The sequence below is a fragment of the Alosa alosa genome, chromosome 6 (genome assembly GCF_017589495.1).
Source record: "Alosa alosa isolate M-15738 ecotype Scorff River chromosome 6, AALO_Geno_1.1, whole genome shotgun sequence".
Classification (NCBI taxonomy): domain Eukaryota; kingdom Metazoa; phylum Chordata; class Actinopteri; order Clupeiformes; family Clupeidae; genus Alosa; species Alosa alosa.
In genome coordinates, this window is record NC_063194.1 from 14,016,757 (window position 1) to 14,044,071 (window position 27,315).

General features: G+C 46.5%; 1 protein-coding gene across 4 annotated transcripts in view; it reads left to right on the forward strand.

Annotated features, from left to right (window-relative positions):
- LOC125296008 (protein phosphatase 1 regulatory subunit 29) overlaps positions 1–25,027 on the forward strand; it is a 71,414-nt gene extending 46,387 nt beyond the window's left edge. For 3 of the 4 annotated variants that reach the window (XM_048245621.1, XM_048245623.1, XM_048245622.1), the window contains 3 exons: positions 16,596–17,307; positions 17,795–20,192; positions 22,555–25,027. In XM_048245621.1, coding sequence (XP_048101578.1) covers positions 16,957–17,307; positions 17,795–20,191 — 2,748 coding nt within the window. In that variant the 5' untranslated portion in view covers positions 16,596–16,956 and the 3' untranslated portion in view covers position 20,192; positions 22,555–25,027. The remainder of the gene's footprint in view (positions 1–16,595; positions 17,308–17,794; positions 20,193–22,554) is intronic. The other variant, XM_048245624.1, reaches the window with a different exon arrangement.
- The last annotated feature ends 2,288 nt before the right edge of the window (positions 25,028–27,315 follow it).

The window sequence follows — 27,315 nt, forward strand, 5'->3', positions numbered from 1 at the left end:
AAGAACCCACATGAAATGATGTGTTCATAAGCTGCCACTACACTTTGAATACTTTGGACTTTGAATAAACAAACAACAATCCAACTACACGGTCCCGAATCAAAACAAACAACAGCTTTAAATGCTAGGTCCAGAATTTAAGGACAGCTTCAGAGTACTACTCATGTTTAGCATTCAGAGATAAGCTACTCTGTCCACTTCTTCCACAGACAGAGAGTGGCAGAGCATAACATCAATTATGCCATAGACTGTTTTTGGAAAGTTACACCGTTGCAAATTTCATATGGCAATGAATCATTCCACAAAATGCTGTTTGCCTCAATGCAAAACAACTGTTACTGTTAGGCCTATGTCATTTTGATTTGTAGAAAATGCCCAATGCCACGATGCCACTTTTATTATGCTTAGGCTCCTGCATGTTCCTTATAAGCAAAACATTAGTGAATGCTTAGCTGGAATGATGTTTTTTTCTTACTATCATCCTATTTTTAAAGAAGGCCTAGCTACAGGTATGTAATTGGGCTACGGGTGTTCTACAGGAACGTGGACTGCACTAGTTTATATAAGCACACCAAGCCACTCAGGACATATACTACATATTCACATGGTTGAGCACCACCAGACAGTAGGCTAAAGAGGGAAAGTGCAGTTCAAAGAAGTCCAGAGAGAGCCTGACTGCCTGGCAGGCCTAGTCCTTACTCTTTGGCACTCTGTGCTCGTTTGATCTGGTCTGACCCCTCATTAGCATCCACTGGTGATTGTAGTGATTCTGTCTTGCTCCCATCCTCTTTCCCTCTCCCCCTCTCTCTGTCTGTGTGTGTGTGTGTTTCTTTATGTGTGTGTATGTGTGTGTGTGTGATTTCTCTAAGCTCAGAAAAATGCTGTGACCCACCCACTAATTACAGACAATCTATCAAAGTTAGAGTGCATCTCGCAGGCCTCCCCACTGGAACAATGCACCTCTGACAGCCCAAGCAGAGCAAAAAACAGGGAATAAATAAGCACTATCATTATCACCACACAGTGTGTTGCGACATCCAGAGGAAAGAAGTGCAATGTGGAGTGTGTGTGTGTGTGTGTGTGTGGGGGGGGGGGGGTTACATTGAGGTAATGAGATGGCAATGAAGAGAGAAAAGGGATTTAGGGAATGTGTTATTATAAAATAGTGTATTGCGATATTATTGAAGTAAGCCTCTCTCTCTCTCTCTGTCTCTCTTGTGTGTGTGTGTGTGTGTGTGTGTGTGTGTGTGTGTGTGTGTGTGTGTGTGTAAGCAATAAAGGGTATATGTTGGTATTGGACGATGGTCAGGGCAACGTTGCTGCAGTGGGGTAGTTCTGGCCCAAAACAGATCTCATTTAAATCAAGACAAATGGCCTGGTTTCCCCGGTTCCCTGTCTCCTGGATGGCCATTACTTACCCCAGTGCTGGGGGAACCTGTCACACTCGGAGCGCTGCCTGAGCACTTCTGTACATGTGTGCTGTGTGTTAGTGGATGGGGAATGTGTGTTTGTGTTAGCAGAAATTAAGTAGTGTGCACAGGCTTCTGTTGTAGTGTGTGTGTGTGTGTGTGTGTGTGTGTGTGTGTGTGTGGAGGGAATGAACCAGAGTGCGTGTATAGGTGTGTATACTCGTATGCCTGCAGGTGTTTGTTGTATGTGAGTGTATGTGTGTTGTTGAGAGAGAATGTGTATGGGAGAGAAAGACAGATTGTGTGTGTGTGTGTGTTAGCATGACATGCAGGTATGTTGTGTGTGTGTTTGCACGCGTCTGTGTATGTATTTATAAATACCTGGGTGAGTGTGTGTGTGTGTTAGCACGGCATGCGTCCGTGTGTGTGCACGTGTGTGTGTGTGTGGCTGCACGCTCGGCTGCATGCCCTGGTATCTGCGTGCTCCAGCAGACGTAAGCCCCAGTGACTCACCCCTCTGCTCCTCATCAGCATTCTGCTCAGTAAACACTCAGCCAACCAACGGCAGCTACGCTTCCTCTTTCTCCCTCTCTCTCCCTCTCTCTCCCTCTTTCCTCCGTCTCTCTCTCCCTCTCTCTCCCTCTCTCTCCCTCTTTCCTCCGTCTCTCTCTCCCTCTCTCTCCCTCTTTCCTCCGTCTCTCTCTTCCTCTCTCTCCCTCTTTCCTCCGTCTCTCTCTCCCTCTCTCTCCCTCTTTCCTCCGTCTCTCTCTTCCTCTCTCTCCCTCTCTCTCCCTCTTTCCTCCGTCTCTCTCTTCCTCTCTCTCCCTCTCTCTCCGTCTCTCTCCCTCTCTCTCCCTCTCTCTCCCTCTTTCCTCCGTCTCTCTCTTCCTCTCTCTCCCTCTCTCTCCCTCTCTCCTCTTTCCTCCGTCTCTCTTCCTCTCTCCTCTCTCTCCCTCTCTCTCCCTCTTTCCTCCGTCTCTCTCTTCCTCTCTCTCCCTCTCTCCGTCTCTCTCCCTCTCTCTCCTCTCTCTCCTCTTTCCTCCGTCTCTCTTCCTCTCTCTCCCTCTCTCTCCCTCTCTCTCCCTCTTTCCTCCGTCTCTCTCTCCCTCTCACCCTTAGACTTAACGTTTTGCGTCTTTCTTCTTTAAAAGAAAAATAGCATCCTCTTTCCAGCCCCCCCCCCCCCAAAAAAAACACACACACACACACATTGCCCCACATCCCCCCCCCCCCCCCCCCCATGCTTTTGCATCCATCTCTTGTTTTTCTTCTTCATCCCTTTCTTCCCCTCGTTCACTCTCCTTGTGTGCAGCACTTATTTTGCAGAGCCAGGCATGAGCAGTTTGAGGGCCCGGATGAAACATTAATGAGACTGGGAGGGTGGTGGAAAATATCTATTTTATCCGCGTACTTTTGGGGCCTCCAGGCGTGCTCCCAGCCCCTGGTCTGGGTCAGTGGTTCTGTTGGTGCTCGTGTCGGTGACCTTTTCGGATCAAATCACCAGCAAAAAAATGCATATTTTTGCCTCTCTCTCTTCTTTTCTCTCTCACTGCTGTTTATGTAACTTTGATATTTGGGTTCTCCAGAGGTCGAGGTGTGTGACTCACACACACACACGTACAAACACACACTTAAGGCGAGTGCAATCTGGCTTTCTCAGAAATGCTCAGTCTACAAGCTTAGAGAAGCAAGGCCAACTATTTTTAAAGAGCCAAGAGGGTTGAGCCATAGACTGTACATATAGAACTAGTTCTATATATATACAGTCTATGGGTTGAGCCATAAGCCATCATCAAGTAATCTTACTAACAAATTAAACATACTGATGGATTTGGCAGGTTATGGTTAAAGACAGAGTTAGCTGAAAGATAGAGTATCGATAGTTAATTAATAGGACGATTAGTAAAAGGTTTATTGAGTATTTGTTGAATACCCGCTCATTGTAATGCATACTGACTGTTTTTTTGGTATTGGACTATGGACCAGACCATTGGACTATGGCTTTGTGTAGTTTGTTTGGTAACACTTTACTTGACGGGTGAGTTCATAACAGAGTTCATAACTTTAAAGTCGGCATGTCGAGTTTAATCTCGTCATGGCAAAAATATTTTTTTCTTCATGTGTGGCCCTAATACTCCATCGTATATCCAGGTTACACAAATACGATGTTGGACTTTTATTTTGACAAGTTGCCGTCGTTCTGTCTTCCACATTCAAGAAAGGTTTGGTATGAATGTTGAGTCATGTCTCATGAAACAGTCATGAATGCTTTATGTGCAGTTTATGACAGCTGCTATGAATGTGTTATGAACTCACCCGTCAAGTAAAGTGTTACCGTTTGTTTTTAGTGTTGCTGACGTGACAGAGTTGATGTGAAAGAGATGCTCAGTGTGTAGGGGGATGTGTTAATAGAACGAACAAACGAAATCTCTGTTCTAGAATAAGTTGTTAGTAGCCTACTGTCCAGTCTGTGGAGAGAGTATGCAACAGTGCTGTGAGGTGGAGGTAGGTGGAGTTTCGAGGTGTGTGTCCTTGAAGGAGAGACAGTGGCCACTGACAGTGATGCATAGTCTCAGGTGGCACGGAGCAGACCTTGCTTACATAGGCCCTAACCCTGCCTCACACGACTACTGCAACCAACACAAGCTGATGCGGATGTCGACAGACAGACACACACACACACACACACACACACACACACAGACACACACACACCACACACAAAAACACTCACTTACAGTCACTGACGCAGGTTTGCACATGCACACATACATACACTAACACCAACATAGCCACACACACACATGCATATTTATCTGAACATAAACACATTGATGTTTAGCTCTCTCTCGCTCTCCTTCTCTCTCTCTTTCTTTCTCTCTCTCTCTCTCTTAGACTCATACATAAAAGAATTAGCTTTGAAAGGTCATATAATTAAATTGGTGAGTAAATGAAGCATACAGCCTAGTCTTCCATGGTCCATTTCATAGTTGAACCTATTTGTTATTTGATGATAAAGACCACTGCTGGTTCAGATCACCCCCTTCCACTTTTCATTCTGTTTCAATTTTGTTTTGTCTGCTTGTCGCCCAAGTCAAGCTGCAACTCCCCACAGAATGGTGAAATATGTTCCGCGAGGTTCATTTACCTTGCAGCTGCCAGAAGACCTTCTAAACGCTCCAAGCTGATGCCTTACTCGGCCTGATGGAATATTGATGATTTACGCATGAATAAAGTATTCCAGGGCCCTTCCCATGCTGCTGTTTTATTTAAAGGCATCTCGCTCCCCTCCATATTCCTTCCTCTACCTTCCCCATCTCTCTCTCTCTCCCTCCCTCTCTCTCTCTCTCTCTGTCTCCCTCTCTCTCCCTCTCTCCCTCTTTCTCTCTCTTTCCCTTTTCTGTCACCGTAGTGAGGGCCCCTTGGATGGTGACAGCTGTGCTCTCATGAAGAGTGGTGGCGCCGAGATTCTCCCAGATGCGGGGAGCTGCTCCCAGATGCCGGCGTGGCCAGATGGCAGGCCCACTTGGCACGGGGGGTGGTGACAGGCGGAGGTAGACCTGGGGTGGTGCTGCTGGTGGTTTGGGGGAGGAGGGATGCTATGTCTCAGAACACAAGGGACAGGAGGCACAGGATGGAGCACATCCTTAATTCTGACATGTGACACTACCGCTACAAATGAGGTTGTTTGTTCTGAGTGGATTTAGTTTTTTTTGTTTTGCCATGTTTGTTCAAAGAGCTAAGCTAAAAAGATGTTTGCTTGAGTTAACTGCTTGTAGGTGATCAAGCTGCTCTAAGACAATAGGTTGTAGAACTAAGGGAAATAAGTAAGTCTATTTTGATGTACTTTATAAAGTCATTAAGTTTTGAGAAATTGTTTGTCTTGTAAATAATGTATTGAACGCAGGTCATCTTTGGGAAAATAAGTCCTGACAGGGCGAACCAGACCCCGATGCGTTTTTTTGAAACACAGCTGATCAACCGTCTGCCTTCACTTTTGAATGAAAATCCGTTGCCATTGACAGCGGGCATTATTTCAGAGGTCCTTAGACAAAATAAGGATCTGTAGAATTTTGGTAAATCCCATTCAAGTCAATGGAGCGTTCTACTTGCATTGTGAAGAGCCGTATAATAAGTTGAGAACAAGCCTTAACATACACCATATTTTCATACTGGGAATTGCTTTGTGTAGCCCAAACATTTCCACCGGCACAATTACAGGTTACAGAAACCTGTTCCCATCGTCACTGTATCAGTGGCACACTGTATGTGTGTGTGTGTGTGTGTGTGTGTATCACTGAAGTCTCTTGGCCAGCGGCTCGGACTGAGGGTCAGACTCAGAGGAGCTCGGTGGCACTCGGATGCCTTGGCATTTAATAAAGCCGTGAATCCCATCAGCGTCGATAATAACACTCGTTTGTCATCTTCATACCAGGGGACGAGTCATTGCTCATTCTTCTCTTTCTGTCTCTGCGTTATCCTCTTTCTGCTTTTCAACACCCCTCTGCTGCTCTTTAGTGTGTTCATGGCGAGGAGTCGGGTTGGGGGGGGGGGGGGGGTGCTGAGTGATCTATGAGTTGTCAGTGCTTTGTTGCCATGACAGTAGAAAGAGGAGAGTGAGAGAAAAAGAACTAATAGAAAGAGTAGACTTGGCAGCCTGCATTTCTATCTGGTGTGCAGTTCATTATGTGATGTGTGCGTGTGTGCGTGTGTGTGTGTGTGTGTGTGTGTGTATGCATGCATACACATATGTGCAAATTTGATAAAGAGAGAATGGGCCTCTGAGAATACATGTACAACAGCAAGACTGAATATGCAACAAGAGTATAACTATGCACCGCATATATGTATGTGTGTGTTGTACACATGCTTACGCATTAATTTATACAATCAGCAGTTTGCAGAGTGCCCTCAGCCAAACACTAACACACCTCATGCTTATAGAACCTCTGTGCAACGTGCTCTCCCTGCAGGCCCATGACCAAAGGGGGCTTTAAGTAGCACAGTACTTCCAGCCACTGCCTGGGGTAACACCCCTCTACCACTGGCACAACATAGAGAACACATCAGTAGCTAGACGCTACCAGGACTGTACTCGCAAACAGCACTGCCCAGTGGACTCACAGTTCAATGGTACAAAAGACGTGTCCCTGATGTGGACGAGAGAGAGGGAGAGCAGAGAAGACAAGGAAATGCGAGAAGGGAGGAAAAATAATGTCTTGCCACCAGCCGAGTCCTGCCCTCTGCCATCACGCAGCATATGGTGGCTGTCTCAGACATGCGGCACAGTCTCCTCACGTCCTCCTCGCGTGTGCCTTCAAGCACCTTCACACAACCTCTGCAAATATGTGACGTGTGGCATATGTGTGTCTTTGCATTTGTGTGTGTGCGTATGTGTGTGTGTGTGTGTGTGTGTGTGTGTGTGTGTGTGTGTGTGTGTGTGTGTGTGTGTGTGTGTCTGTGTGTGTGTGAATGAGAGAGAGAGAGAGAGGGGGAGGAAGAGAGAGAAAGGGAGAGAGGGAGAGAGAGAAAGACTGAGAGAGAGAGACACTAAATCTGCATTTAGATATTAAAATACCAAGGAGGAGACCAGGGGGAGTTTTAATGTAACTGTGTGATGAGTTTTTTAATGAGGCATGATGACAATAACTAGACTGCTTCAGTCTCTCTATGTAGGCCTTGCAAGAGAACACAGCCACTGGCACCAATGCAATCTTTGATACCATACTGATGGAAAACACTCATCGACTTTACATATTGCTCTCTGTGTGCTCCATGTCCACAACTGTATGGACTTTTTTAAGTGCTTTACCTTAGGGGAATATATTCTTTCTTCAAGGCAGTTATAACTTTCTATCTCTCTTTTACTCTTTCCCTTTCACTCTGTCTATTGCTCTCTATCATGGATTCTCACCCGAGACTTGTTTGCTAATGAGATCTGGGTTACCCTGGTGTTGTCCTCTACTGCTTTTCAAAGTGAAACAGGATGAGATGGGGCGGCCTCATTTCCTGTGTGGTGACCTCATTTCCTGTGCTCCTCCTCTGGTCTCCCCCTGGTCCCATGAGATAAGAGGTGGAGACGAGCTTATCTCCGCTGTCGGGATCACCAAATCCACGGAAATGTTCTGGTGACCCCCCGCTGCTCATGGGACACAGACTGGTCACCTTGGGCAACCTGGCAGCCTCTAGAGCCTCACTCTGCAGACAGTAAGGTAGACAGACTTGAGGTTTGCAAAGAGTTGCAGGAGTAGGAGATGGAGAGGACTTGGGAAGCATAATTTTCTGTTTACAAATAGTTGCAGGAGTAGGAGATGGAGAGGATTTGGGAAGCATCATTTTCTGTTTACAAATAGTTGCAGGAGTAGGAGATGGAGAGGATTTGGGAAGCATAATTTTCTGTTTACAAATAGTTGCAGGAGTAGTGGGTGGATTTGGGAATTATGTGCTAATGTCTTGAATATTTTAGTATATCATTTTTACTAAAAGAAATTGAATCTATTCTATGTCAGTGATTAACCTCCCTCCCGTTTTTTTCTGGGGTTCTTACATATTTTAACTTTTTTCCCACTGTCTTCCCATTTTGATATTTTCTCATACATTTTACCGTATTTTAATACTCTCATAACATTAGCCCTACCACTGGAAAGTGGTCAGTCTCTGTACTGTTGTCTTTTTGCTACCCCCTTGCCCTTCCAGTGAAACAGATGTTTTCAAAGCATCGTTTTGCTTGTTTGAAGGCAACCCTACAGTGACATTAGCCTATTTAAGATAACAATGTTGTGAGAGCACGATTTTGAAAGTCAAGTTAGACCTAGCTCCATACCTCGTTTAGTTAGTGCAGCCGTTGTGTAATCTGTTAGCAGAGGGATAGCAACAGAAAGATGAATGTTGACATTTTCACGTATTTTCGGTAAGAAACCCTGAAAATCTCTTATTTTTAATGGTCAATGTGGACAGCTCTGACTATTTATGGACCAGATTATAAATTGATGATTAAAAGATTACTATAACTTCAGGAATGTAGATTTAAGTATCATTGTACATATAAGTATTAAGCATATTTTATTCGGTGCATATGAAGTGATACAGCCTATTTTGATGTACTTTATAAAGTCATTAAGTTTTGAGAAATTGTTTGTCTTGTAAAATTACTGATTTAAGTTTACCCAAATTGTTGACCTACACATATTAAATAATTTTACTTATTACATTGAAAAAAGAAAAACATCAACATCATAGCAAGAGCAGATTATTTGAAGCATTGAGCTTTTATAGACAAATCCACTCAAGAAAAGGAAATGCATTCATTCCGCATTGGATTCATGCTGGATACATAACATGTAGATACTGGTCATTGATTATAATCTCAACAATTAGGCTAACCTTTCTAATGGCAACAGTAAAGAGGCGGTGTTTAAAACTAGTGAGCTAAGCTAACTACCCTAAAAACCATATGAAACCTTGGAAATGCCAATAACAGCACAGCTGTTTAAAAAGTGTCTTTCAGCTAATTGCTGTCTTTTGTCGATATAATTGGCGATGCCATGCTGTGAAGGATTGCTAATGACGGTGAGCGCTGTGTGGTGCAAGCTGCAGCATCGATACCACATTCGGATCTGTGAAGGCTACTCAGGGTCCACAACCTGCGGCCATTTCCCGATCCTACTCCCATCTCTCTCTCGTGCTGATTTCCTGTCAATGCTGTTCTATCGCAGTTAGCCAAAAGCCAAGTTCCCCAAAGTAAACAAAAAAACTATTGCTAATGGCTATTCATTTCAATTTCAATGTATTGTGCTTATAGAGTGCCAAAACATTACTCATGTATCATGACGCTTTACAGAGTGTAGACAATCAGAGAAAAAGAAAGGAAGAAAAGAAAAGAAGGCCCATGGGTAACAGGGGCGAGGAAAAACTCCCTAGAATTGGAGATACATATAGGAAGAAACCTCGAGCAGATCCACAACTCATTTGTCACTTACAGTTCTTCTGGCCAGCATCATTCATTTTCCCCTCCTCGATCACATCTCCATATTTGGCATAATCCAGTGCTTGCCAGTTGATAATATTCCCTTGATGAGCTTGTTCTCTGAAAACTTCTTGATCTTACACGGGGAGATCACATGGTCCCACATGTGCGGGTCTGTGAGCCGGCCAATAAGCGCATCCTGGTCTTGACCGAGCACGATGCTCGGCACTCCAGTTAGAGACCCGCCCTTGAAGAGGGACTTCCTAGCGCTGGATTTACCATTCAGCCATACCTGGGCCAGGCCTGTCTTGGAGTCCCACGTGGCGCAGAAGGAGTTCCACTGGTTCAGCTCATCCGGGAGGCCCCAGAAGTCCGCCTTGGTGCTACCGATGTACAACTGGTGCCGGTTGAGTCCCAGCTTGCTCAAGATTACAATGTTTACGCTAGTAATTAAAAATGCATACATATTCCAGTTGCTATTTTCCCACCTTCTTTGATGTACTCCCAGTTGATTCGTACATACTTGTCCCGATCACTCCTGTTTTGCTCATGGTGGAAGCCGAGAGCATGAAGAAGCTTGTGGTGAATGACCGCTTTGTGGACGCAGCCGTACACGCTCAGAGATACGGACTGTCCACCAGCCCTTCCAACCCACGACCAGCACCTGCATAGATCATGGGACACCAGGAAGCTCTGACACATTTGAATTATTTGGTCGACGTATGTATGTACTGAGCCCCTTGCTAGCGAGGAGCATGAGAGAGACTTCCCAGTGGTGGATTTAAATATGAACAGCATTCCAGAAAAAAAACAACTGAATTTTTTAAATATTTGATTTGTGCAATCAGTTTCCTTTTTTTATTTGCATATCAGTCAATGATATCATGTCACAATGTCCTATAATTCCACTGATAGAGGCAGGGGGTAACAACACTGAGGTTGTGGGTTCAGTATCTCTAAATTGATTGTGTTTGATTGATTTATCCCTCTTAACACACATTGTCACACAGCCCGTCAGACAGTACTTAAGTACTTAAAGTAGCAGTGAAGAGTTGTCAAATTTCAACTTTATTAGTTCCTGTTCCTTTATTGTTTTTTTGAAAGACATACTGTAGATACAAAGCAGTTAAAAATACAAGAATACAACATGGATTATATAAGTAAAATTCAACAAACTTATGTAATCAACATACACAAAGTTGATGTAGGTGTTGCGATTTAATTCCATTTTATTTATGCATAATTATAGCACCACAATGTTTGATGTACCTACAGTGTCCAGCTTGTCAAAACCATCATCATCAACATCATGGTCACCTTTATTATGACCAAGGAACACCATCAATGTATCTACTTTATTGACTAAACACAGAAGAGAGGATGTAAGACTTGATGTTTAGAGAGAGTTGCAGGTGTAGGGGATGGAGAGGACTTGGTAAGTGTGGTTTGAGGTTAACTGAGAGTTGCAGGAGTGAGGGATGGAGAAGACTTTGGAAGTATGCAGAATTTTCTTTGTGTAGCAGGTGGCAACACCATGTGGCAGTCTTACTGTATTTACTACAAAGTGGGACAGTAAGTTTTAAACGAAATTGTGCCCGCTGTGTGGTATGACTTAACAGATAGATAATGGAGTGAGGGAATCTTGCTTCAGTGAAATTGCTTCAGTTTATTGCTTCCTGATATTATTCACAACAAGTGCATGACTAGGTCATCTACTTATCCTACTGTCCTTATTGCTTAGTTGTGTTTTTATATTATATACTTTTAATTACTTTTTCTGCTGTTAGTGATTGTGTGTGTGTTGTCTGTATGCTACTGAGACCTAGAATTTCCCCTGGGGATCAATAAGTATCTATCTATCTATCTATCTATCTATCTATCTATCTATCTATCTATCTATCTATCTATCTATCTATCTATCTGTCTTATCCACAGAGGGTTAAACAGCCATAGTCGGCTGCAGATGCCCATGCACTGCACTGACTGTATGCTGGCTATAATGCAAAACAGCTATAATGTGGGAAGGACCTCTGTCTGTGTCCTCGTATGTATATTTTTGTCCGCATTTGATTGTGTGTACGCCTGCGTGTGCCATGAGCCAGCTTTTATAGTCATCTCTCATACTTCAGGGGAGAGTGTTTCTACATGGAGGCAAACGATTTATAATGATTTGTGTTGTTTAGCTAGATGGCACCAAATCCTGCCTCTAGGCACAGCCTAAACCCCTGGAGACCCACTCTTTCCCTTTACATTCTTATAGTCTTTTTCCCTCTCTCCTCTTCATCTCTCTCTGCCTCTCCTTCTCTCTCTTTGGGTCTTTGCTGCTAAAGCCACTGCTATGAAAGGAAGTGGGGCGTGAAGACCCTCACACACATACACACACACACACACACACAGACACACACACACACACACACACAGACACACACACACACACAGACACAGACAGACAGACACACACACACACACACACACAGACACACACACACACACACACACACAGACACACACACACACACACACAGACAGACACACATACACACACACACACACAGACAGACACACACACACACACACACACAGACACACACACACACACACACACACACACACACACACACACAGACACACACACACACACAGAGGGACAGCAGGCAATTCATTAAGGCTGAGAAGCCAGTCACAGTGCAGCTTCTCATTGCAGGCTCCCCTTCCCTCCTTAACCGCAGCCCGCTGTCAACCACCCCTACAAACCCCACCCCACAGGTTCTCCTCCTGTCTGTCACGGTTCATCTCATGTCTGTAGCCTCCGACGTCCCAAGTGAGTGCCGCCCCGTCAGCGATCAAACACCTCCATGGCGATCTGCAAAACAAGCTGGTCGCTAAACCTCGGCCTGTTGCTGTAATACCTGTGCGTTGGCGTGGCGGGGCTGTTGCACAAACCACTGCTCCCCTGAAGGGATTTCTGTGGGTTTTTTTTTTTGCTTTTTAGCGGAGCCTTGGCAGGCAGGCTCCTGGTGGCAGGTGTTCAACTAACCTGTGACTGACTGAGAGCCGGCAGCAGAGCAGTGCGGTAAAGAGGAGCGATCCGATCCGGGGGTTGAGCGGGAAAGCGAAAGCAACAGCAGCCTTTAGAGGCCAAAACAGAAGCCGAGGCAGCCTGGAGTCTCAGACGGCCTCGGATTCATCTGGCTTTTGCCACTGCATTCAAATATGAGTGTGAACGGGAGGGATGCGGGGGGTTGTCTGGCTGTATCGACTTCTACTGTTGTCATGGTTACGTGGGGAGTCCGCCCCAGCCCTTTCCTACCACTTGTCTGTCGTCTTCCCACCCCTACCGTCGGAGGAGCCGATGAGGTCGGGGCAGGTGAGAGCAGCGCTGGAGATGTTTGGACGGTTGCCCCCGCCCAGAGCCAGAGGTGAAGTGGGTCGATGGCTACCTGCTCTTAACCTTCCAGCGGCCTGCTGCTCCAGCACAGCCACTGCTGCCCTCAGCCAGAGCACAGCACAACTCTGTCTACACCAGCTGAACCCATTCTCTTGAGAAAGACAGAATTTTCCCTTTCCTCTCCTCTCTTCTCCTCTTTCTCTCTCTCGCTTCTTTTAGTGATAAATAAATAAACAAACAAAACAACATATCTCAATGTTAAAGCAGTGAAGTGCTATAGCCTGGGGAAATGTCAGTGAGTTTAGAAAAAAAACGTCAGAAAACAGAAGGCCGTCGAAAGCCTCTATCAGCCGTGGCAGAGGCTCCTGACATGCCTTCAGTGAATGGAGAGAACCGCAGCAGCTCGCTGCTTCTCTCTCCCAGCCCTCTCCCCATGCAATAGTAATGCACAGCTGTTTAATAGCTTAACCGAGGAATTTACTTAAGGCCCACACTTCAGGGGAGCTGTGGGAAATATTTATCAAGATGTTCTCTTAAGTGCAGAGATACCTCCCATTGGCTCTTACATGACACAAAGTTGATATATTTAGTAGGGACCGCATGTGAGTTAGGGATTGGGGGCAGGGTGAGGGTGACTTCTACACAGGTAGTTGGCTCACTTTCATTCTGCTTCTTTAAATTGCTTTGTGTATTCGCCGAAAGTGTTTGCTGATGTGCAGTGCGCTCCCAGTGCTGTTTGGACTTTTTTGGGGGGGCAATTCACAGCACTCAACATCAGATGCTTCTGTGTGTCAGTTCCGATACAGCGATAGCTGGTCTTCTGGGATAACTAGCGTCTGCGTCGCTTCCTCCGCCAGCCCCTTGTCTGTCCGGGTCCGCGTCTGTGGACTGATGATGTACTGAGTCGCGTTTGCCTTCAGCGTGCGTATGGTGGGGGTCTGGGCCAATCAGTGATGCATTGTCTGATGATGGATGCGCTGAGGCTGGTCTGAAATGAGTTGGGGGATGGCGGTGCAGGTTCATTTGACTCGAGATTTGCAGGCGCACGTCATGGATAATAAGCCCGAAGAGACACATGATCTATTTTAATTGGCAGTCTCTTCTGCTGGAGGCCCTGCCAACAACAGTTATATCGCATCTGCTCCTGAGACTGAGGGCAAGAGAATATGTTGTCATGGCTTCCACTCATTTTCCCATCCTCCCATCTTTCTTGTGTCATAAACAAGTAAATTTGGAGTTGTTTGGTGAAGTAACTGTGTTAGATTTTTACACACAATTGAGAAGATTAGTAACCTGCATTTATTTCCCTCTGTTGTTGTTTACATCGACTATTTTAGTCTTCTCTGTTCTAATAGAGTAAAGGAAGTGCAAATATCTACTGCACCGTGTAATTTGGTTCATGCTCTAGGTCAAGCATCAGGAGTCTGGAGTCATCATGGTGTTGGTCTCTTTGATCACTTTGATCTATTTGTATCTCCCTGCCTAATCTTAGGAATCAGCTTTCGTAGCCACTTTTCACAAGGGTACACATGCAAGCATGCAGTCTCTCTCTCTCACACACATTCTCTCTCTCTCTCTTTCACTCACACACACACACACATACACATTCCCACGCATTCACTCACTCACCAAGAGTGTATATATATATGGCCAACCCTGTGTTACCTTCTCAGTTCTGTCCTCCCTGCTGTAGACCTAGCCCTAATTAAAGCTTCCCATGAGCTTTGGTATCTGGAGCGTCAAACCAGATCACATCTCTGGTGGTCCGTTTGCCACAGAGAGAGAGAGAGAGAGAGAGAGAGAGAGAGAAAGAATGAGGGAGACAAGGAATGAAGAGAGAAAGAGAGACAGAGGGAGACAGAGGTGTGATGCAGCATGGCTGAGACAGTAGTGGAGATATATCGGGCTATAATTAATTCGACAAAGACTACTTGAAAGTCCAAAAGTCAGTGCCCTGCGGACAGCTCAGAGAGAACAACCTGCTGCTTTCTTTTCTAAAACCCCTCACTTGATTTTCCTTTTTTTCTATCCTCCTCAAAGTCCTGCGAGTCTCATTTCTGGAGGTGTGGAGAAGGGAGGGGGATGAGAAATTACCATTCGGAGACTTCCATTTGTGTGAAATTGTCTCCCTTTTATCCCAGGATTGAATCAGGTTGTAATTAACGCTCTCATAATGCAGAATATGTTGGAGCCTTATTAGCGGCGAATGAGCTGGATCGCCGGGGAATATCGACACAGGGAGGAATAAAATGAGAAGAGCCGGCTCTCCTCTGAGACTTCGAGCAGAGCGCTGAAAGGGGGAGAGGAAGAGAGAGAGTGTGTTGTTTGTTGACGAGAGATGTTCTCTCAATTTTCACCTGAAGAACGTCTTGAGAATACTAAGCCCTGACACAGTATATGTGTGTGTGTGTGTGTGTGTGTGTAATGTGTGTGTGTGTGTGTGTGTGTGTGTGTGTGTGTGTGTGTGTGTGTGTGTGTGTGTGTGTGTGTGTGTGTGTATTGACTTTGTTATTAATGTGTTTATGCAGCTTTCGCATGGATCTGCTCGTCGAAACTCATCAGACATGCAGATTGGGTGAGAGCCCCTGGTGTGTGTGTTCTTATCTGACCAGGGAACCTCTAAGAAGATGAGGGCCATAGACGGTTAGCTGATAAATGGTTTGTGTCGGGGGGCGGGTGGGGGGGGGTTGAATTGAGGAGTAGAGAATGACAGATAGGTGGCAGGCAAAGACAAATGGGACCATTTTGAGCGGCGCACTCGGAGTCATGCACTGCACATCTTAATATGATTGGGGCGAATGAAAGTCAACGTGGAAAAGATTATCTGGGCTTTTCGAGCCCTGGAGAGCATCTACGCCTTTGTTGTCTTTTAGCGTTGATTATGAGAATGCAAGTTCTCTCTCTCTTTCTCTCTCTCTCTCTCATTCACTCTGTCTCTCACATGCAAACACACACACACACACACACACACACACACACACACACACACACACACACACACACACACACACACACACACATGCACACACACACACACACACACACACACACACACACACACACACACACACACACACACACACACACACACACACACACAGACTTTTGCATGCACGCATGCCTGTACAATATATCACAGCAGACCATACTCATCCACAATCCGCACATGTTCTCCTTTCTCATTTTATCTGCAAAATTACAGTAATAACGTGTACATTAAATTACAGTAATAACGAGGAGATGCATCAGCATCTCCTCCCTGGTAAGCACCCAGCACAGCAGGTGGCCTGGATATTCCAAGAGTGTGAATAACGCTGAGAACTGCTACAATAATGTGAGAGATGTCTAGCACGTTGATGCTGCAGTAGCTGTAGGACTGAATTCTGATTGAGCCAATGTATCAGGAGCTCTTTTCTGCCTGCCTGACTGCTAATGTTTGGTTATGGACATCTTATGGGGACCTTGATGCGATCATCACATGTTCCGAGATCAGTGTCTGAACCTATTCTTGTAGAAGGTTTTAATCCACCCTCTGTCTGAGTGAATAACTGATGAGCTTCTAGCACACACAACGCCTTGGGTAACAATGTGTGCTTTGTTATTGTGTCATGTTTTTGTATTGTTTTGACTGATCACTTAATGAGTGTAAATAAACCAGGACAGAAATGCATTAATTACGCCATCATTATCTCAGCCCTGATTACAGCCGTTTAAAGCAATAATGTTCTGTGCCTCTGTGACACCATTAACTTAAACTATTACACGCTTTAGGGTGTTTATTTTTAATAGTTGCTTCTGTGTGTGTCTCTCTCTCTCTCTCTCTCATCTGCAGGGTTGTGTCTTGGGTGCTGGCACATTCGTCACGTCTGGGCAGAGAAGAGAGCAAGCAAAAGGAGGTGACTATGTGGAAAATCTGTGTCAGTCAGCACTGTACGCTGCCAGGGACCATACAGGCATGGGGACTGTGCTAGACACCATGTGGATCCCGCTGCTGTGAGAACAAGCCAACTCTGCTCCACTTCTTCTCCAGGCCTCGCCCTCTTCTCCAACCGTCAACGCTCCTCCTCTCCCCTCCCCCCCCCTCCTACTTCCTTTCCCGTTACTGCCACCTCAACTCCCCCACCCCTCCGCCTCTCTGCGCCTTTCCCTGCTCCGTCTCTTCTGCAGAAGTGAACCCTGTTCATTTTCCCATCATGCTTAGCGGGTGGTGTGCCCCCTATCCCCCTTCCTTCCCCTGCGTCCTCCTTCTGCTCCTCCCGGCGTTCTTTCTCCTCCCGGCGTCGGTGCGCGGCGACTGCTGGCTCATCGAGGGCGAGAAGGGCTACGTGTGGCTGGCCATCTGCAGCCAGAACCAGCCGCCGTATGAGACCATCCCGCAGCACATCAACAACACGGTGCACGACCTGCGCCTCAACGAGAACAAGCTCAAGGCCGTCTTCTTTAGCTCGCTCAGCCGCTTCACCAACCTCACCGACCTCAACCTCACCAAGAACGAGATCTCGTACGTGGAGGATGGCGCCTTCGCCGCCCAGGCCAACCTGCAGGTAGGGCCTGTAATGATACGTGTGTTTGGACCGCACCGCCATGGCAACAGACCTCAAGGTTCTATATATAATAATAATAATAATAATAATAATACATTTTATTTAGAGCGCCTTTCATGTCACCCAAGCTCACTTCACAAATAAACAAAAACAAAAAGGTTGCAGGCAGGCATATGGGCTATATGCAGGGTACTGGGTATATGTGTAACGTAATGCTCATTTTCATTCTTAGATTGATAGTTGGAACAAACTGTTTTAATGGAAGGGGGATTGTAGAGAGAGCACTGGGAGGTCTGATGTGACTGTTTGTCATTGGGGACAGATTCAGGTAGGCAGGTAGGAAGAGTTAGGTAGGATAACTTTTCTTAGGGCCTCAGTGTTATGCTCCCCCCCCTCTTTTTCTGTTGTTCTGAGCCCATACTGACCCATGATGTGAAACCCATGAAATGAGCTGAACCGTGTTTTTCTGACCCGTTACACCTTGCAGGTGCTCCAGCTGGGCTACAACAAGCTGACCAACGTGACCGAGGGGATGATGCGCGGGCTCGGCCGCATGCAGTGCCTCTTCCTGCAGCACAACCTCATCGAGGTTGTGGCCACCAACGCCTTCTGGGAGTGCCCGAGCCTCAGCAGTATCGACCTGTCCTCCAACAAGCTGGCGCGCCTGGACCCGTCCTCCTTCACTGTGCTCAACCGGCTGATGGTGTGCGAGCTGGCCGGCAACCCCTTCCACTGCGGCTGCGAGCTCTACAGCTTCCTCACCTGGCTGGAGGCCTTCAACAACGTCACGCACACCTACGACCGGCTGCAGTGCGAGTCGCCGCGCGAGCTCTACAACTACCCGCTACTCAGCCCCGTCCCGGGCCACGGGCGCAACGCCAGGAACATCCTGTCGTCCATCTGCCGCGACGGCGTCTTCATCCCCGGCATGACGTCCCTGCCCCCTGACCCGGACTCCTCCGGCATGGGGCCGGACTTCATGGACCGCGTCGGCCTGTACCCGCAGGCCACGACGTCGTCCTCCTCCACGGACGCGCTCAGTCCGAGCCTCAAGCTGCGCCACGTGTCCTTCTCCACGGCGTCGCTCATGGTCCAGATCCCCAAGCCCTACAGCAAGATGTACATCCTGGTCCAGTACAACCACACGTACGTGTCCGACGTCATGAACCTGAACAAGAAGAAGGAGATCATCACCCTGAACAAGCTCAAGTCGCACACCAACTACACCTTCTGCGTGGCTTCCATACGCAACTCGCAGCGCTACAACCACACCTGCCTGAACTTTGCCACGCCCGTGCCGGAGGAGATCCACCCGACGCCGTCCACCACCACCCACTACATCGTGACCATCGTGGGCTGCCTCTTCGGCATGGTCATCATCCTCGGCGTGGTCTACTACTGCCTGCGCAAGCGTCGCATGGAGGAGGAGAAGGAGAAGTCCATCTGCGTCAAGAAAACCATCCTGGAGATGCGCTACGGGCCCGAGGCGGCGGCGGCGGTCGGCAACGAGCCGTCGGCGGTGCAGAAGCTCCACGAGCAGGCCCACCACCAGCACCACCACAGCAAGATGCCCATGTCGTCGTCGTCCAGCTCGGGCATGCTGCACGGCGGCTCGGCCAACACCAGCTCCTCGCGACTCTCCACCATCCCACAGGTGGAGAAGATGGCCACGGCCTTCTCGGAGGCCATGGGCAGCAAGGGCAACTACATGGACGTGAGGGACGACCGAGGCCGAGACGGGAAGGGGCAGGGGGGGATGAGGGAGCAGGACCTGCGACGGGAGCAGGACGACGGGAGCGACCTGGGGGACGACTCGGACGACGACGACCGGGGCTCCACCTCGGAGATCTCCACCATCGCCATGGAGGTGGACAAGGTCAACCAGATCATCAACAACTGCATCGACGCGCTCAAGCTGGACTCAGTGGCGGCCGCCTCGTGCGCAAACACCATGGCCCCGGTGAACCCCACCTCCCCTCCGCCCACGTGCACCTCCTCCCTGACCAAAGGGCTCATCCCACTCTCCCCGGGAGTGACCGAAAACTGCCAGATGATGCCGTCGCCCAAGATCCCCGCGCCTCCCCCACTGCCCTTCCCGGGCTCCATGGCCGAGCGGCCCGGGATCACCGGCGGAGGCTTCATGTCGCCCCCGTACCGCCCGCCTCCTCCGGCCAGCGCCGTGCGGCCCATCCAGAGACAGATGAGCGCCGACGCCGCCATGATCGTCGGCGCCGGGAAGAAGTACAGCGGCTCGTCCTGCGGGTTGCCCGGCAAGGGCGGCCGCGTCTACAGCCTGGACGTCCCCGAGCCCCGAAGCCCGGACCCCTGCCAGTACACAGACAAGGGCAGCCCCCTCGGCTGCGGGGAGCCCCTGGAGAGGCTCCCTCTGGTGGGGCCCGGGGGTGGTGGGGGCGGGGGTGGCGGCTACAGCATGGACGGCGGCGGCGGGTACAACATGGACGGTGGCGCCATGGACGGGATGGGTATGCAGCAGCACCTGGAGGTGCACCCGGACTACCACTGCTCGGAGCACCGCCACTCGGTCCCGGCGCTCTACTACGAGGGCTCGCACCACGGCTCCCCCGCCCAGCGGGCGTCCTTCCTGAAGCCGCTGTCGCGCGCCAAGCGCGACGCCGCCTCCTACTCGCAGCTCTCGCCGCGCCACCAGAACTACTCGGGCTACTCGTCCAGCCCCGAGTACACCACGGAGAACACGCTGCGGATATGGGAGCGCTTCCGCCCGTACCGCAAGGGCCCGCGCGACGAGTCGTGCTACGTCACGGCCGGTAACGCCCTCCGCAAGAAGGTCCAGTTCGCCAAGGGGGAAGACCTCCACGACATCCTCGACTACTGGAAGGGCGTCTCAGCACAGCAGAAGCTGTGAGGTGAGATGCATCATGGGTACAAAAAATAAACACAGACCCCTTTCTGCCTAGTAATATGAAAAAGTGATGGTTTAAAAGGGTGGTCAGGTCTGATCAATACAAACAAGGTTGTGTTTGACAGGGTCTGGACTTTATTTGATTGATGGATGTATGCCGTGAATCAAATCGCAGGCACAGAAAAGTGAGACCAAAGACAAAAAGGTTATTCATTCGTTGAGTCCAAATCGGCATCAGGCCTATCACTAGCAGCTGCCCGTGCTTGTTTATAACATAAGGAGCAGTGAGCAACTCTTTGGCACGACCAAATTCAATGAACAGCAACCAGAGGTCACTTGGTTCATGACAGAATTACATTGGCTGTGTATTCATGAGTGGTGCTTCAGCCCATATTCAGACAGAGAGGGGTAGGCTGAGCCACAGTGTCCGCCCACACACTCCATGTGGCATGTGGAGCGGTGCCCTAGTTTGCTAGCCAGAGCTAGAAGATGTTTGATCATTCATGCTGTCAAGACTCATGTCATCCTCTTGCACACAAGAGAGCCTGCACAGTTTACTTTTTACATTTTTGGTAGTCAGGAAAAGAAACTAAATAAAGTTGATTAAAGAGTTCAAAGGTATGAAAAACACATCTTTAGAATTATTTGTAGAGCTCATTTGCACCAACCTTGGTAGTGCCCTCTAAATGTCTATAGTCTTTCACAACCCTGGCAGTCATTGCTGTTTGAAGTAGAAAATTCTTTTTTTTTCCAGAAAATTTCAGTCAGACATGTGAAAGGTATGGTTGACAAGTCAGATATGGTATACATCACTGCACTGTCTGATGATTTTCAGCTCACTATATCTAACATGATTTATTCGCTTCATTACTATTAACCCATGCAGAGTAACAGTACTGAAGGCATTTTGTTTCGTGAATGATAGATGATGAATTACATGGTCACTATCCTCTTAGCTAATCGTTCATTACCATTAACAGTCAACATCAGCACACATTAAGCAGTGTTAATGGTTAATGGTTCAGTGATGTGAATGCATTTATTATTGTTGTTTAATCGATCCCCTAGTGTGAGGCATGACTCACCAATTTACTATGGACTGTATGGAAATGTCAGCCTGTCTATAGGTTTGCAAGTGTAGGTGGATAAGCTGATCAAGAACAGTTAAGTTCTCATTTGCTTGAAAGACATTCGATTGTATTCACAACATTGACCTTACTAGAGGTATAGCTCTTTTGCAGCTGTAATCCATAGAGCTGGATTACTGATAACAGTAACAAAATGCACACATGACAACACACACACACACACACACTCTCTCTCTCTCTCTCTTTCTTTCTCTCTCTCTCTCTCTCTCTCTCTCTCTCTCTCACACACACACACACAAACACACACACACACACACACACACTTGCATGGCGTGCTCAAATAATCCAGCTCGATTCTAAATCCTGCCCTTAACCTTTCTATGCCTGGTGCGCTGAATGTGTTAATCTCTGAGGCCATGTCGCAGTGGCTGTCTGAGGTGAATTAGCATGTGGCCCAGTGGATGCAGATCTACTCTTTAATGGCATCCGGTCTAGCACAGCACACCTCTGCAAAAACACTAGCTATTCATCCAAGGCTGTCACTTACCATTGCGTAGCACATTCACCTAGGTGATGAGAGAATGCCTTAGCTTTTCATGTAAGGGTTTATAACATGAAACTGTTCTAAACCAATATTTAGATACTAGCATTCAATAAAGTGCCTGTGTTAACAGTAATACTTCCAGTGGTGCATCACACTAAATTGCTTTTACCAAACTGATGCAATTTTCCCCCAGGATTCTTTTTTTTTGTTATTCATTCACTTTCATCTGAGGACACTGAAACAAATAAATCCTTTGGAGCTTGCCTAATTTATGCTGATAGTGTAATTTCCAGATCAGTCACAATGAGATGTTTTCAAGCACTGCCATAAGATAAAAGCCTCTCTCAAGCAGATAACCACCTGTCCAGACGATTTATGAGCATTTTGTTCAGCTCCCACAGTATTGAGGCTTACTGTGGCAATGTGCAAAGTGGCCCTCTTTGAAAACTAGTCTGTGCTCCCCATGAATGTATAAAAAGCCACACATCCTAATAGTCCACACAGCATCTTACTTAAGGCAGACAAACTAAAATCTCCCCTGAAAGGGAAGTTCATCACTTCATTTATTTGCTAATTATCTTGATCTGCTATTTATGTGGCCCAGATCTCCTTAAGGCGCTGTGTTTATGGTGTTTACAGGCCAGCTCAGATGCCAAGTGTTGATGAAGACGTGTTCACTGAATGCCAATCTCTCTCTCTCTCTCTCTCTCTCTCTCTTTTTCTATTCAATGCAGCAGCCGCCCCACACTGCCTGCTGGTCTCCATGGTGTTGGTCCATGATACTTTAGAAGTGCTCTGATTGGCTGACGGCTCCAGAATCCCTCTGCCCGGTGACAGTGAGATCACATGCACAAAGACATTTATGGACCTTGACTGTATGTACTGTAAGAAGAAGAAAATCCACCACAGATGACAACATACTCTGTGGAGGTCGGAGTGTCCTCCTTTTAAGGAAACATATACACAATCAAAGAACTGGATTAGGAGGTGTATCAGAGAAAATCACTCTCTGAACAACTGCGACATGTAATATTATCCAACAGGGGTACTGCTATTGGAGGCTTACTGTGACAAACCCCACTAGCAATCATGGAAATGCAACAGTAGAGATTGATCCATGACTGCCATTTACACAGACAATGTTTCTTTTTGTCCTTTTTCTTTTTTTAAACGATAACCTTATCAGGCATGGCGGGTGACGAAAGTGTCTTCCTTTTCTTAGCAACTGGAAGTTGAAGAACAAAACAGCTGTCTACACCTCTGTACAAAAATGATCGCCACTATTATGAAGACCCTGCTTTAAACTGAGAGTATTAAAGGACATAGGGCCGTTATTGAATCCTTAACAGAGTGGCAGGTTGGGGATTTGAATATGTGTAGTTATTTCCTTTTTAAAACGCTTCTCTCTCTTCTCTTCATTTCTGGAGAAGCAGATGACTGCAGCTCTGTGAAGTGCTCTCCTCTTCAAGGACACTGTGTTATAACATAATGTTTTCTGAATGTTGTTTACATGCTCTTCAATCAATGTTTGTTTGTTTTTTTGCAAACAGAATAGACAGAAAGCAGCCTTGGAAAGATGATGCCGTTTTTTTTTTTTTTTTTTTTTTCTCAACGGCTCATCCATTAGCATGACTGTGAAAGGTCTAATTAGTGATCCAGGCCAATTATCTATCTTCTCTTTTTCTCTTTTGTTGGCCAGCTCCAATTTTATACACGGACACATCTTTGCGTTTCCGTCCATGTCTATTATGGCCTATTGATGCTAATCTTTGTAATTTGTGGTCTTTTTAAGAAATATTTTTATGTACTAGGAAATGTGTACAGAGAGCCTCTAAATGTTGCTGTAAGATGACTAAGATGATCTCACTCCAGCCTAATCTCATTTCTATAGTAAGCCTATAAGAGGACAGTAAGTGGACCACCATCATCATCATTGTCATCGCCTCATTTGCCCTGTGGCTGCATTAGATATTGCCAAACTAAATGAACTGCAATTTGACTGTGGTCGTCATGCTCTACTTTGAGCTAAATAAGACTGTGACTACAGAGAGTATTCATCTGATTACACCAATCAGTCCATCTCAATCATTATAACAGAAGCATGTCTCAAGGAGGAGACAAACTTTTGGGAGGAACACAAATTAGTATAAATAGCTCGTGTCTGCTGGTGCAAAGGCTGTGGCGTGTTGAACAACGTCCAGGCCTGGCGTTGCGCGGAGAGTTAGGAGAGGCGGCATTGGTACGGACCAGGGAAGGACAGAGCTGTGACATTCATCATTGTCAGCGCGCGCTGCCATTTTACAAAACGCTGAGAGGGGATTACTTTCCCACCTCTGTCTGAAATCTTTATTTGCAGTTCTGAATTAGGGGAGCTCCTCTAGCTGAGCCAGGCCTGAGCTGAAGGAGTTCAGGGAAAGGGCTGACAGAGGCACGTCGTCCTTCTAATCAGCATCGTAATGTCACACAGTTTTTAGAATTGTTCCTGGGATCAAGTTTTTGAACATCTGAAATGAAATGCACTTGGTGTTTCGCTGCCTTGTTATTTCTTGTTTGTTTTCCTTTCATATTCGACTATGAGGATTAAAAAAAAAAAAGTCACTGCATGTTTTAAAAGCCATGGGTAAGACCTGCACCCGAAAAAAAGTCTTGCTGTTTTGGAAGCGGAGCATCAATATTTCAGGCTGCTGATTTAAGCACTCTCCACAACCACGGCTACTAAGAGTGTCCTGCTGGAGATCTCAGCGTGAGAAATTGATGTGGTTTCTGCCATGAAAGCCCCGGACCGACGATAACCACCACCGCCGCTTGGCCAGGCCAGGTTGAGATTCAGGCCCAGCGTGTAAAACCCGCCTCTTCTCTTGTCTCAGCTCCACTTTTTACTTGCCCGAGCTCAAAGTGCTTTCAAAAAAAGGGACGAAAAGGGAGAATCAAAGAAAGGAGAGCAAGTAGATAAATAAATAAATAAATAAAACAAGGGGGGATAATCAGGAGGAAAAACGGCACTGCGGGCACGATAATTGTGCCTTTTTCATTGAGGCTTTTAAGCTCTTTTCTTGTGAACTCTCGTGTTTTCCCTCAGATGTACTTGCGGCTTGTTTTCCTCTGTCTTCCGCAGCTGTCCTTCAGTGGGGGTCTCGCCATTCAACAATTCTGTCCGCTTGTTTGAAAACACGGAGAGGAGCTGAAGGCAGATAGTCAGGGAGGATGGGGGGGGTATGTTAGGAGGGAGATGCACAATAGAAGAGAGTCTTTGAGCAGAGAGGCCACAGTGAAAGATCCAAACACGCAGCAGCGAGTCAATGGAAGGGAAGGGAGCGACAGCACTCTGCCTGGAGCCTTTAATAACCTAATTGAAGCTTAAATCGTTTTAGCTGCCAGTGATGGAGAGGAGAGACATTTATGCCACAGAGTGGACAGACAACATGCACACACACACACACATTCACAAAGATGTATGGGGTGTGGGTGGCTGAACGGTTAACAAGATTTTGTGAGAGGCAGCAGGGTTTTGAAAAAAAAAATGTTAACATTTTAGTCAATGGACATGGACAGGGGGCAGGTTAAAACAGTGAGACCAGGCAAGAGAGAGAGAGAGAGAGAGCGAGAGAGAGAGAGAGAAAGAGAGCACAAGAGAGTAGTGGAGAAAGAGTTCGGATTAAACAGCCTGGGTGATGAAAGCTTTCAGAAACACATGACTGAGGGAGGGCAAGGTGACCAATGTGATGGACTTCACCATCATCACGTTTGTCCAGCTGGGAGCAGAAGTGCTGGGTAAGTGTGACAAGTGAAATCCCCTGCGCACCAGCCCCTTAAAATTTCCTGCAGATTGCCTCGGAAAAGTAGGCCTCACTCTCGCCTTCCTCCACCCTGCTATCTTGCCCTCCACAGTCCCAGTTGCCACCCTTAGCAGTCTGGTCCCAATTAACTGGCAGCAAAAGAGTCCCAATATCAGCCCAGCCCTGATATCACTCACACGCTCCTCTGTAGCACCATGACTCTCAAGGAATAAGGACAGCTACCAAAGCATCAGATGTTTCTTTCCATTTTTGGTTGTCGGTTTTGTTCATGTGTGTGTGTGAATATCCAACACTGAAGTGCAGTCCAAGGGGGTATTCCAAGTACGTGGTTTAGTGACAAACCTGGGTAAGTTAACTCAGAGTAAGGGGTAAACCTCTTAATAGAAGAGCAGTATGGCTTCATTCTCCTAACAAAACAATGCTATAGGGCTGTTGTTGTAGAAGGTTTACCACTTACTCTGAGCTAACTTAACCAGGTTAGTCACTAAACCACATACTTGGAACACCCTCAGGTCCAGATAATTTTGTTGTATTTATGACATGGCATGATAGGTGAAAAACAGATGAGTAGCTGTGGAGGGTTTAAACATATCAGAGAGATGCAGGGAATTCATCCGTGGTCGTCAAGAGTAGAATAAGGTTTTGCTTTTCAGTGAGTATTAGTGAAAACTCACAGAAGTTCACCACATTTGGTTTGATTACCTGAGTTTCCAGGGGGTTGGTGACATGTTTCTCACCACTGAAATGAGACGACTGGTGTTTTCAGACAGCCTGAGTTGTAAAGCTGTGACTTTATGCTGTGACGTTATGACACTACATCTCTTCGTCCATTGAGAAGGAGAGCACTGCAAGAGCCTTAACTTGACCAAAAACATGGCTCAGGAAGGTCATGACAATGGATTTATTTCTCTTTAAAACAAAATGGAGGATAATTTGTTTTCTTTTTGTCCCCATTCAATGTGAGCAACACTCAAATATTCAGAATCCCCTTCAAAAGAAGAGATAGTGAATAATTAATGATTGAAAAATAAGTAATCTGTGAATTTTGTAAACTGAGATAAAAAAAAAAAATGAAATGGATGTTTTATAATGAGCTTGATCTCTCTGCGTTTATCTTTTGTTGTTGTTTTTGTTTTGTATTGGGGAAGGGGAGAGAAACGTGTGTGTGTGTGCACTGGGTTGATCTGTGTTATGAGGACTTTGGAGAATGGATAAGGTGTCTAACAAATGTTATATTTGCATGATTTCCTGTATTTTCTGAGAGAAGAATTATATCATTGTGAATATTGAGTGGATGTATGTTTCAAAACAACACAAAGAAAAAAAAACAATAGGCATTGAAGTATTTGTCGGAACTTATTCTCATTTTAACGGTTTAGTCTTAGGTTTGATTTTTTTATATCTCTGTAATCTTTAATATTTGCATTTGTTCTTCTCTGTCGGGACCTACTTAACTCTGACTTGGGATATTACTGTTGAAGTAAAGTGCAGTCACCATCGATACCATCGCTACTTATTGCCAGATATGTGAAGAACCTTAAAAGTCTAGCCAGTGCAGCAACGTCATGGAAAAGCTTCTGAATCTAGGTCTCTGTCACTCACACCTCTCAAGCTTCATGACTGATTTGGTTAAATGTGAATAAAGTTGTCAAAGACAGAACAAGCCACTGATGTAAACAGAATTGACAGAATATTGCG